Source organism: Hipposideros armiger, unplaced genomic scaffold, assembly GCF_001890085.2.
Source record: "Hipposideros armiger isolate ML-2016 unplaced genomic scaffold, ASM189008v1 scaffold_106, whole genome shotgun sequence".
NCBI lineage: Eukaryota > Metazoa > Chordata > Mammalia > Chiroptera > Hipposideridae > Hipposideros > Hipposideros armiger.
In genome coordinates, this window is record NW_017731456.1 from 412,211 (window position 1) to 425,632 (window position 13,422).

Below are 13,422 nucleotides of genomic sequence, written 5' to 3' on the forward strand. Positions count from 1 at the left end.
TAAGCTGAGACCAAACGGGAGAGAAGGTAGCTAGGGAAAGGGTGGGGAAGAGAAAGGTACAGAATGTTCATGGCAGTAGTAACGAGATGTACCAAGTCCTGAAGATAAGAAGAAGGACCGCCAAAAACTAGTTCACTGTGGCTGAGGTGTAGAGTTTGAGAGGGATAGTGGTTCAGTACCAGGCTAGCACATTGAGCAGGACCAGACGATTATAAGTTTCAAACCCGTATTAGGGAGTTTGGATTTTATTTTAAGGGAACTGAGGATTCATTGAAATATTTAAACAACAGAATGATGCAATTATTTAGATGTCTAGCTGTCAAAGTAAAATTACGTCGTTTTTGTTTTTACTTTCCAAACTTTGTTCTTACTCTGATCCCCATTCTAAGTAAGGTTAGGAGGTCAGTGATTCTATAAGCCCTAGGGATGTGATGGGAACGAGTATGCCACAGATTTTATTTTTGTATTGGTGATACTTAGGATACAGTATAGCATAGTAGTTCATTGTGTTTGCTCTAGAGCAGCGGTTCTCAACCTGTGGGTCGCGACCCCTTTGGGGGTCGAACGACCCTTTCACAGGGGTCGCCTAAGACCATCGGAAAACAAAAAGATATTTACATTACGATTCATAACAGTAACAAAATCACAGTTATAGAGTAGCAACGAAAATAATTTTATGGTTGGGGGTCACCGCAACATGAGGAGCTGTATTAAGGGGTCGCAGCATGAGGAAGGTTGAGAACCGCTGCTCTATAGTGTGTTGACCTGGGTTTGAATCGTAGATCCATCACCTACTGTCTGTGCAAGCCACTTAACTTTTCTAGGCCTCAATGTCCTAATCTTTAAAATCTGGATTTTATTTTACTTATTTATTTATTTATTTATTTATTTATTTATTTGTAGCTGAGCCATCCTGCCACCTGTTGGCTGCTCAGCGGCAGCTCAGCTCGGGCTGGGACTCGAACCGCTGTTACTCAGAGCTCGCACTCTTGAGCAAGCTCTTAACCAACTGAGCCACTTGGCTGGCCCTTAAAATCTGGATATTAAAATTCACCTTTGAAATCCAGCTCATCAGGTTGTTAGGATTAAAGGAGATTATGTCTGTAAAGTGGCTGGGATAAAATAAGCATGCAGTAAATTATTATTATACTGCTAATAATAAAGCCAAAAGTTTATTAATTTTTTTAGGCAAAGTCAGAATGTTCCTCTGGCAAAAAGTTGGTATTCAGATGAACTTTCCAGCAAAAGAGCAGCATCAAAAGCTGTTAAAAATTTAGCCAAGTTATAATTGACACCATATTTACTCAGCTAATATCTCAAAAAGCATTATATGATAAGGCCCTGTGTTGGGCCAAAAAAATGGTGTTATCTAGTGTGGAACATCCAATTGCTGTTCCAAGCAAGCAGTAGCATACACGGGTTTGGAGCCTAGGTGGGAAGTTTGTTGTGGAAGTAAGAATTTGGAGATCACTGGCACGAAGATGGGACTTAAGTCATCTCAATAGATGCAGACAGCATGTTATAAAATTTACTACCCATTCATAATAAAAACTTACAGTAAACAGGAATGGAAGAGAACTTCCTCAAACTTGAACTTATTATCTTGAAAAAAACCAAAAGCAATCGTATTTAGTGGTGAAATATTGAAAACTTTCCCCTGTGATTGGGAACAATGCCAGAATTACTTCTATTCAAGAGTGTGTTGGAAATTGTTGCTAGCATAATATGGCCAAACTCCAAACTGACTAAAAACTGATAAGTGCAAGGAAAATTTAAAAACTGTAGGGATGCAAAGTAGCTTTTTTTGACCTTGGGTAGGAAAGGATTTCTTAGTGCACAAAAACAATACAAATTGTAAAGAAGAAAAAAAAAGGATAAATTTGTCTTCATTAACATGAGAAACTTCTCCAAAAGAACGCACAAAGAAACAAAATGACAGATCACTACTAAGAGAATACGTTTATGAAACAGTTCCCAACAAAGGATTGCTATTCAGAATATGTTTAAAAAAACAAACAAAAAACTTATGCTAGTCAGTAGAAGAAAGAAAAACGCAATAGAAAAATGGGCAATAGTGAATGTTTTTTAGAAGAGGAAATGAACTGAAGCTAAGCATGAAAAGATGCCTGTATCAGAGTTCTTCAGGCAAACAGATTATATATATATATATATATATATATATAATATTTATATTTATATGTATTTATATTACGTACATCCATGTATAGAGAGATTGATTGAGGAGGCTGGCAACTCCAACATCTGTAAGGCATACCAGGAAGCTACAGACTCACACAGGTGTTGATGCTATAGTCTTGAGGCAGGATTTCTTTTTCAGGAAAACACAGTTTTTGCTCTGAAGGCCTTCATCTGATTGGATGAGGCCCTCCAACATTATCAAAGATGATCTCATTTACTTAAAGTGTAGATATTAACCCCATCTACAAAATATATTCACAGCATTAGTGTTTAGATTACTGTTTAATTAAATAACTGGATATTATAGCCAAGTTGATGCATAAAACCATCACAATGCCCTACCTTATTAATCAAGGAAATGCAAATTAAGATCACAATGAGATATAATTTTATAGGCACTAAGTTGACAAAATTTAAGTATCTGATAACATCAGGCATTGTAAGGATATGGATTAGTGGGATTCTAATGTACTGCTGATGGGAATGTAAACAGGCACAACCCTTCCAGCAACAAGTTGGCATTTTTATATAAAGAAGATCATTTGCATGAATACAGCCCAGGAATTTCATTCTTTCAGAAACTCTTGTACATGAATACAGGGAAATAAGACTGAAATAAGAATGAAATAAGAATGTAGGGGCCGGCCAAGTGGTGCTTTGGTTAAGAGCTGGCTTTGGACGCCAGAGGGCCCCAGTTTGGATCCGATATATGAGGGCCAGTGACACTGCCCTCTACAGCTAAGATACTGAACAACAGCTCAACCTGGAGCTGGGCTGCTGTGAGTTGCTGGCGAAGGTGTAGGCTGCAGCCCCTGCTGCAGTGGGTTGCCATGGGCTACCGTGTGTAGCCAGCAGCCAGCATGAGCAGCCAGCAGCTGCTGTGAGTGGCCGCCCAGAAGCCAGCAACTGATCTGCCTCGCCCAGGAAGATCACAATGATGGTGCCAACTTGGGCCAGTGAAGCAACGTCCTCCACAACTAGACTGAAGAACAAAACGACAGCAACTTGTCTGTTCCCCTTACCCCAATTCCCCAATAAAAACCTTTAAAATAAAAAAGAATGTATACGAATGTGATAGTAGTTTTTAAATAATATTTAAGTAGCCAAAAAACAATAACAACCTAGAAACAAACCAAATATTCATTGATTAAAAAAAGTGGATACATAAATCATACTATAGTTACAGAATGGAATATCAAACAGTAGTGAATAAATGAACAGCCATGTGCAACATGAGTGAATTTTCAAAATATAATATTGAGTATAAAAAGCAAGGCACAGAAAATTAAAAATAGCATGATACCATTTTTATAAAGCTCAGAAACAAATAAAACATGTTGTTTGGGGATACATACCTATGTGAGGAACTCCAGCTATGGGGAAAAGGGGTGGGATGGGCTAGCGAAGGAATGCACAGTTGATGGAACAGGGTTGCTGATAATCTAGTCTTTAAGTTTGGTGGTGAGTTCCTGGGTGCTTTTATACCGGGGCTGCCCAAAAAATGTATACACATGACTTGAATTCATCTTTTGTTATAGGTACATATTAAGTATTATAATTTTAATACAGTGTTTTCCTTTCTTAAAATGTATATACATTTCTTTGGCACCCTCTGCATGTTACAGATAATCTTTTTGCATTATCAAATCCCTTAAAATTTTAAAAGAAAATCAAAAGTATTCGTTGTTTTTTTTTATTTCAAAAAAAGTGGAATTTACAAGTAGGCTACTTTAATCTATGAGTCTCTCTTAGAAAAAAAATAACTTCTTAATGAAAATAAATCTGTGACAGGCTTAGAAGACAATGTGATTCAGGTTTAAAACTAAGGCTGGGTATCATTCAGGAAGAAGTCCAGACCAGCTGGAACAATAGTTATTTAACTTTTTTTGGCAGGGGTGGGGGGGTAGGTAGGGGGTGTGTGTTAGGTATTGAATAACTGCTTTGAGTTGAGAGCTACTGATCCTCTGCCCAGGAGACATTTGATTTCTGCAAAACTTTTCATTTAATTTCAGAGAATGATAGTGAATCTAGTCTGGAAATAGGTTACTAAAGCTATCTAATATGATCAATTTTGATAAACTCATCTTACTAGCAGAACTTTATAAGTGATATTGCCGGTTAGAGGACAAAGTGTTTTCATCAAAAGTCCTGCTTTGTTTCCTGGATTAGTATAGGGAGATATAATTTTAGCCCTTTTGGTTCTGTGTGATGGAGCATAGTAGAATTTTGGCAAATGGTTGTTAGGACTCTTTCAGGTTTTAAGTTTTTAATTTGGCCAACTTACTGCGGCTCAAATTGAGGGGTGACCCACTTTTGCCTGGGTCAAAACAACCAGGGCATGGAGGAAAATAATCTTTTTTTTTTTTTTTTCTTTGCAGGAAGCTTTGTAAGGGTTCCCACTTAGCAAAATCTACATCCCCCATCTGAGACATACAAAAGCCCCGATTAGAAATGTGGGTATTTTAAACATATTTCCAAGTTGCAAAATGCATCTTTGAATACTTGAGATCTCACTCAGGTAATTCTCTTAGCTGAATGGGCAACATAACATGTCATTTGTTGACTGGTACTTGATAATGTGAAGAGCAGTATCATGTTTTCTTTATCTGGCATTTGACAGCTGTTAACTAGTGAAATGAGAGATTAGAGTCTGTGCAACTAAAAGCATAGACTGGATCTCTTCAAACAAAACCGTTTCACCGACTACATAAAGTATTAAATTAGCTGATTGGCAAGATGTATATGGTATACTATTGAGAGAGTTAGGTTTTCTTATTGAAGAATAGAGTATATGTTTTTTTAAGTCCAAGAAAACATCAAAGCTTACAAGATAAAAAATTATAATAGTCTGTATATTGATCATATTACTATATAACTCATCAAACAATATTTTATAAAATTGGTAAGTATATGGAGTTTAAAACATATCTAATTTTGACTTACTAATAAGGAATACTAAATTATCAACTTAACCTTTATCTTTCTTATCATAGGTGATCACCTTTTTTTTCACCCAACATCATGTTTTTATACTTTGCCTATCATATCACTCCCCCCACCCCCACCCACTTGCATTAGATTAAAAGGGAAACTATTTGTCAACTTCTAACTGTCCTCTTATCTATTTTCCATTTCCATATGATCACTTCTTAGGGTACTAATGGTATTGGTTTTGTAACTCTTAGCGGTAATATACTATTTTTAATTAGTACTAGAAAAAATAAGCAATATGGTATAGAGGTTAATTATGTGGTTCCTAGAACCAGACTGACTGGTGAATCTTAACTTAGCAAGTTACTGTAAGTACATGACTTCAGCAAGTTACTTGACTTAGCTCTGCTCTGGTTTCCTTATTTTTAATAAAAGGGGTGAGTTCAGTGCTCTGGCACCTAGCAAAAGCTAAATGAATGCTAACTGTAATAATGGAAATAATAAGAATTATTGTTATTGAATTAATTAGTTTAGATTGTAAACTTAACATACCAGCACTTGTGTATACGTATTTAGTTTATTCATGTGCGATATAGAACAGGTTGGATATAACGCTCCAGTTTGGGATCAAAATGTCCACTTATATGATAGTCCAATTCCTTTAAAAAATAATAACTGCCGGTCTGGCCGAGTGGCTCAGTTGGCTAAGAGCTCGCTCAAGAGTGCGAGCTCTGAGCAACAGCAGTTCAATTCCCAGCCTGAGCTGAGCTGCCGCAGAGCTGCCAACAGGTGGCAGGATGGCTCAACTAAAAAATAAAATAAAATAATAATAACTGCATCTGTTGTGTATTATGAGTAAAAATTTCAAGGCCAAATAGCAATTTAATAAAAATAATTAAATTATATTCATTTTAGTGCCTGAGTGCCTAGCATATGCAAAGTACTATAAGTAATATACAAATATATGAAATATAGTTTCTGTAATCAAGTATTATCAATTTAACAAGAAGGATTAGGAATAGAAATCTACTTTTTCAGGCCCCCAGGTGTATGGAAGGTATGATATCAAAAGAAACAAGTTCAGATGGGAATAATGACAGAAGCAGAATGAACCACAATGCCAGTTTAAACATCTTGGGGAGCCCAGGGGAAATAAATTGAACTACGTATGGTATCTTGGTGGTTGTTACTTGTTTTCAAACCCGGGGATCTCTAGGTTAGGTTTGCAGTCTATATTTATTTTCCATGGTGGTATTACAAGCATGTATGGGGTTTATTACTTGTTAAAACCTTAGTATGTAGTACACAGAAGTGCTTAGTATTTTGTTCTATAAGACAGGTATAAATAAAGTATGACCATTGGTAGCACAGAGATGGGAGAGGTCACATTCTGTGGAGAAAGAACTGGAAAAGATTCGTGGAAGAACATTTGAGCTGGGATATCAAAGCACGCATGTGATTTCAGTTGAAGTTTGGGAGCTTTAGTGGTATGTTTGCCCCATGCTAGGTCAAGGTATTGCGTAAGCAGAAATTCAGAGTAAGGACTGTGCATGGACTATTCACATGAAACAGTGAGCATATTCGAGCAGGAATATGGGACTGTGTAGAGACTGTATTGGAGCTATAATTGGAGAGGTAGGTTGGTGCCATGGGGGAGAATGGTGGTGGTAATGGTGGCAGACTAGTACAGCTGGGTTATCCACTAACTGCATTTATGTGTTAATTGAATTCATGTTTTGTCTCTTTCAGGAAGTTCACGATTTATTACAAGATTATGAGTTAAAGTATTGTTATGTGGACAGAAATAAGCGAACAGGTAAGATTTCAGTTCCGGGCATCTGATTTCATTTTGATTGTACATGTAGTCATTATAAAGTAAAACAGCTTAGTGTCTTTTCATTCTTAAGCTACTCTCCAAAATTCTTAAGCATTAAATCACACAAATGTTACTCATACCATTTATTTTCTGAAGGTAATATTAGTGTCCTAAATTTTTCTTTTTGAAGATTTTATTGGGGAATTGGGGGAGGGGAACAGACAAGTTGTTGTCCTTTTGCTCTTCAGTCTAGTTGTGGAGGACGTTGCTTCACTGGCCCATGTTGGTATTATGATTGTGCTCTTCCCGGGCGAGGCAGTTGGTCGCCGGCCATTGGATGGCCGCTCATGCTGGCTGCCAGCCACTCACGGTAGCTTATGGCAGCCCACTGAAGTCCCATTTATGCCTATGCTGTTGCCGGCTACTCATGGTAGCCCAGCTCCATGAGCTGTTGTTCACAATCTTAGCTGTAGAGGGCGTAACTTACTGGTACATGTGGGAATCGAACTGGCAGCCCTGTTGTTCAGAGCTCACGTTCTTACCAACTGAGCCATTTGGCCAGCCCCCTAAATTTTTTTTTTTTAGTATCCTAAATTTTAATCACATAAATTAATATGTTGTTACTAGAGCCTTATGAATATTTATCAACAATGTTGTATATGTTATAATGAATTTCCTTTAGAGGCTTGCTGTTCTCCAATTTTAATAATATATTACTTGACTTAGTGCATACATTGTATGATTTGACCTTAGCTGGGCAAATTGGAAAAATGGCTTAATTTTTCTGGGTATTAGTTTTATATCTGTGATATTAAAAGACTAATATAGATTATTTTCTTTGTGCCCATATGATATGTAAATGTCCAAAAACATCATTTTGAGATGATTAAAAAAAGTAAGGAAAATTATGGAGGATGATATAACCACTGTGTACACATCCCACCCCAAATTAGCAAATGTTCTATAAAAATATTTTGTTTTGGGCAGCCGGTTAGCTCAGGTGGTTAGAGCACAGGCTCATAACACCAAGGTTGCTGGTTCGATTCCCACATGGGCCAAGGAACTGCGCCCTCCACAACTAGATTGAAGACAACTACTTGTCTTGGAGCTGATGGGTCCTGGAAAAACACACTGTTCCCCAATAAAATTTAAAAAAAAAAGAATATTTTGTTTTAAAAATGTTTTGAGAAAATCTTTTTTTGTTTTTAAGTATATATATACCTGCTAGAGACCTAAAATAGATCTGTTGAATAAAAATCTCTGGTAGTATGGTCATGACTTTTTTGACTTCTAAAAATTGAAAAAAGGAACATTACAGATAAAGATGAAATCCAGTTTCTAACTGTCTCTGATTCCATTCCTTCCCTTCCTCCTTACCGAGGGGCAAACATTTATGAATTTGGTACATACTTTCCATACTTTGCCATTATATTGTGGTAGTCATTAGAGCTGTTAACAGATTCTTGTTCTTTTTCTTCTGAGCAGGAGGTAAGATAGTTCTGTGTTCTTTGAAGTTAAGAGAGGACGTGTGATTTGCTTTTTGATGAAGTGTGAGTGGAAATGACACGTATCCCTTCCAGGCGGAAGATTTCAGAGCCAGCATGATTCACTGCTCATCCTTCCTTCTACCTGCTAAAGTAATTGAGAAAGATTATAGAACCTCTTTTAATTTAGGTCCCAGAGTGACCATGATGAGCAAAACCTCCTTCCTTCCTTTCCTCTTTTCAGCATGGGATATGTAGCATGGACGGCAACAAAAAACCCTTTTGTTTCATTAAGCCATTGAGATTGTGGAACTGTTTGTTACCACAGTATCTTGACTAATACCTGACTAACTTGACTCTGTAATTAATAGTGATGTTCTCCATGGTTTTTAAAAAACTTTACATAAATGGTATTTTACTGTATGTTTCATTTAGCAACTTATTTTTTGTTTTTTTTTTAACTCAACCTTGTTTTCACATCTTTCCATGTTGATACATGCAGCTTTAGTTTATTGATTTAAATGACTACAGATTATTGTGTCCTGTGAATTTATTGCCACTGATAAATCTATCCATTACTGTTAGGCATTTAGGAAGCTTTAACTTTTCCAGTATTTCAAATGATGCTGCAATGAATATCCTTTTGTCTTCTAATATACATTGCAACTCTGTTTGTCTACAAGTGAATTACTGGATCATATGTTATGTACAATTTTAATGTTACTTAATATTGACAAGGGGATTAGAGGTAACAGTCTTCACAGCTCACACAGGGCCAGGTATAGTGCTATTCCCATCAGTTAAGATGATAAACCCCATAATTCAGGGTGCATCAGGAAAAGTATTCAGGAGAGTCTTGTCTCAAGAGTGGAGAAAATTAACTCTAGGCTAATGATGCTCTGGTCTTACCCAACAAAATTTAAAAGCGAAACCAGAAATGGCCAAGCTGTTTCCTAGTAACTTAACCACATCCCTAGAACAAAACTCAAGAATCTTTATATTAATTTAAAAAAATATCCAGTACCCAACAAGGTAAAATTTACAGTGTCTAGTATCCAGTAAAACATTACCAGACATGGTAAAGAAGCAGAAAAATACAACCCATAATGAGGAAAAAAATCAATTAATCAAAACTGACTTGAAATTGAAACAGGAATTAATGAAAATGTACATTAAAATAGTTTTTATAACAGTGTTCCCTGTGTACCAGAAGTTATAGTAAAGATTGAAAATATTAAGAGAAGACATGAAAGATACTGAAAAATACCAAGTCAAATTTCTAGAGATGAAAACTACAATGTCTGAGATAAAACAACCCAACAAAAAAACAGTAGATGGGACTCACTGCAGAGTAGATGTTGCAGAAGAAAAGGTTAGTGAAGGGTCGGCCGAGTGGCGCGATGGTTAAGAACTGGCTTGGGATGCCAGAGGGCCCCGGTTCGGATCCCACATATGAGGGCCAGTGACACTGCCCTCCACAGCTAAGATGCTGAACAACAGCTCAACTTGGAGCTGGGCTGCTGTGAGTTGCCGGCGACGGCGTAGGCTGCAGCCCCTGTGGCAGTGGGTTGCCATGGGCTACCGTGTGTAGCCAGCAGCCAGCGTGAGCGGCCGTCCAGAAGCCGGCGACTGATCTGCCTTACCAGGGAAGAATGCAATGATGGTGCCAACTTGGGCCAGTGAAGCAACATCCTCCACAACTAGATTGAAGAACAAAATGACAGCAACTTGTCTGTTCCCCTTCCCCCAATTCCCCAGCGCTGTTCCCATCCCCCAATTCCCCAATAAAAATCTTTAAAAAAAAAAAGAAAAGGTTAGTGAATGTGAATACATAGAGATAAAAATTATCCAAAATGAAACAGAAAAAAATGACTAAAACATGAACAGAGTATCAGCGAACTGTGGGACAACTTCAAGAGTCCTAATGTTGAAATAATTGGAATCTCTGATAGAGGAAGGGGTTAGTACAGAAAAACCATATTTAATGAATTAATGGCTAAAAAACTTCTAAATTTAATGAAAACCCTAAACATAGAGGTCAACAAAGCTTAACCAACCCTAAGTACAAAAGCATGAAGAAAACTACAACAAGGCACATTTTGATCGAATTGCTTACAATTAGTTATCATTGTGGAAATCTTAAAAGCAGCCAGAAAAGAAAGAACATTACGTTACATTTTTAGGGATGAAGATGAAGATGACCATGAATTTCCTGAAAACAATGTAAGCAAGAAGACCATTGGGTAAAAATCTTTTCTTTCTTTACTGAAAGAAAAAAATTGAACCATGTAGAATTATTTACCCACCAAATACATCTTCAAGAACGAGAGTGAAATAAAGATGTTTTTTGCAGTCACCTAAAAGCTGAAAGGATTCTTCACCATCATACTTGCATTATAAAAAATGTTGGGGCCAGCCGAGTGGCTCAGTTGGTTAAGAGCATGAGCTCTGAGCAACAGGGTCGCCGGTTTGATTCCCACATGGGCCAATGACACTGTGCCCGAGCTGAGCTGCCACTGAGCTGCCAACAGGTGGCAGAATGGCTCAGCTAGTGAGAGCACGTGCTCCTAACAAGGTTGCTGGTTCAACTCCCACATGGTATGGTGGGCTACGCCCCCTGCAACTAAGATTGAACACGGCACCTTGAGCTGAGCAGCTGCGAGCTGCTGACGGGCGGCCGGATGGTGACTGGACTTGGAGCTGAGCTAGCTGCGCCCTCCACAACTAAGATTAAAGGACAACAACTAGGCTGTTCTCCTTCCCCAATTCCCCAATAAAATCTTTAAAAAAAAAAAAAAAGTTTAGGGCCGGCCGAGTGGCGCGATGGTTAAGAACTCGCTTGGGATGCCAGAGGACCCCGGTTCGGATCCCACATATGAGGGCCAGTGGGTTGCCATGGGCTACCGTGTGTAGCCAGCAGCCAGCGTGAGCGGCCGTCCAGAAGCCGGCGACTGATCTGCCTTACCAGGGAAGAATGCAATGATGGTGCCAACTTGGGCCAGTGAAGCAACATCCTCCACAACTAGATTGAAGAACAAAATGACAGCAACTTGTCTGTTCCCCTTCCCCCAATTCCCCAGCAATGTTCCCATCCCCCCAATTCCCCAATAAAAAAAAAAAAAGTTTAACCCTCCGTCGCACACAACTGATCTCACAGATTCATTACACACAAATTTTCAAATATCTAACAGTTAACTTAGGTATCGTGACTCATCGCTTCCATATCTTCTCCCTCTACCATAACCTATCGCCAGTTGTGTTTGTGACTTACAGTAAAGAGGTATTTCATAGTGACATCTTTGTGTGTAATGAATCTGTGAGATCAGTTGCACCTGACGGAGGGTTAAGAAAGTCTTTAAGCAGGAAGAAAATGGCACTAGGTGGAAATCTGTATCTACACCAAAAAATGAAGACTACCAGATATGGTCATTATGTGGGTAAAGACTGTTTTCCTTAATATTTAAATCTCTTTAAAAGATAATTGACTGGAGTGAAAATAATAACACAATACTGTTATAGCACATATAGAAATAAAATGTATGACAATAATACAAAGGCTGGGAGGGAATAAATGGAAGTATACTGCTTTAAAGTTATTTGACTGTATAAGAAGTGTTCAATATCACTTGATTGTAGACTGATAAGTTATTGGGATGTCGGAAAAGTCATGACGTATTTTGTCTATGTTTTTCGAAGGTCATTTATTTATATAAAGAACAAAGATCAATCAATGACATATTGCCCATTTTGTTTGATAACCTTTTGCCATTTGTTGGTGAGCTTCATAATTCCTCATTCATAGAAGGACCTGTCTTTATTTGCGAAAAACTGAACAAGGTGCTGANTGTGTAGCCAGCAGCCGCAGTGAGCGGCCGTCCAGAAGCCAGCGACTGACCTGCCTCGCCGGGGAAGAGCACAATGATGGTGCCAACTTGGGCCAGTGAAGCAACGTCCTCCACAACTAGACTGAAGAACAAAAGGAGAGCGACTTGTCTGTTCCCCTTCCCCCAATTCCCCAGCGCTGTTCCCATCCCCCAATTCCCCAATAAAAATCTTTAAAAAAAAAAAGAAAAGGTTAGTGAATGTGAATACATAGAGATAAAAATTATCCAAAATGAAACAGAAAAAAATGACTAAAACATGAACAGAGTATCAGCGAACTGTGGGACAACTTCAAGAGTCCTAATGTTGAAATAATTGGAATCTCTGATAGAGGAAGGGGTTAGTACAGAAAAACCATATTTAATGAATTAATGGCTAAAAAACTTCTAAATTTAATGAAAACCCTAAACATAGAGGTCAACAAAGCTTAACCAACCCTAAGTACAAAAGCATGAAGAAAACTACAACAAGGCACATTTTGATCGAATTGCTTACAATTAGTTATCATTGTGGAAATCTTAAAAGCAGCCAGAAAAGAAAGAACATTACGTTACATTTTTAGGGATGAAGATGAAGATGACCATGAATTTCCTGAAAACAATGTAAGCAAGAAGACCATTGGGTAAAAATCTTTTCTTTCTTTACTGAAAGAAAAAAATTGAACCATGTAGAATTATTTACCCACCAAATACATCTTCAAGAACGAGAGTGAAATAAAGATGTTTTTTGCAGTCACCTAAAAGCTGAAAGGATTCTTCACCATCATACTTGCATTATAAAAAATGTTGGGGCCAGCCGAGTGGCTCAGTTGGTTAAGAGCATGAGCTCTGAGCAACAGGGTCGCCGGTTTGATTCCCACATGGGCCAATGACACTGTGCCCGAGCTGAGCTGCCACTGAGCTGCCAACAGGTGGCAGAATGGCTCAGCTAGTGAGAGCACGTGCTCCTAACAAGGTTGCTGGTTCAACTCCCACATGGTATGGTGGGCTACGCCCCCTGCAACTAAGATTGAACACGGCACCTTGAGCTGAGCAGCTGCGAGCTGCTGACGGGCGGCCGGATGGTGACTGGACTTGGAGCTGAGCTAGCTGCGCCCTCCACAACTAAGAT

At 38.3% G+C, this 13,422-nt stretch overlaps 1 protein-coding gene across 1 annotated transcript in view; it reads left to right on the top strand.

Moving 5' to 3' along the window:
* Positions 1-13,422, top strand: part of RAVER2 (ribonucleoprotein, PTB binding 2) — an 86,280-nt gene that overhangs the window by 15,138 nt on the left and 57,720 nt on the right. Inside the window, exon 2 of the mRNA XM_019646701.1 lies at positions 6,880-6,946. Coding sequence (XP_019502246.1) covers positions 6,880-6,946 — 67 coding nt within the window. The remainder of the gene's footprint in view (positions 1-6,879; positions 6,947-13,422) is intronic.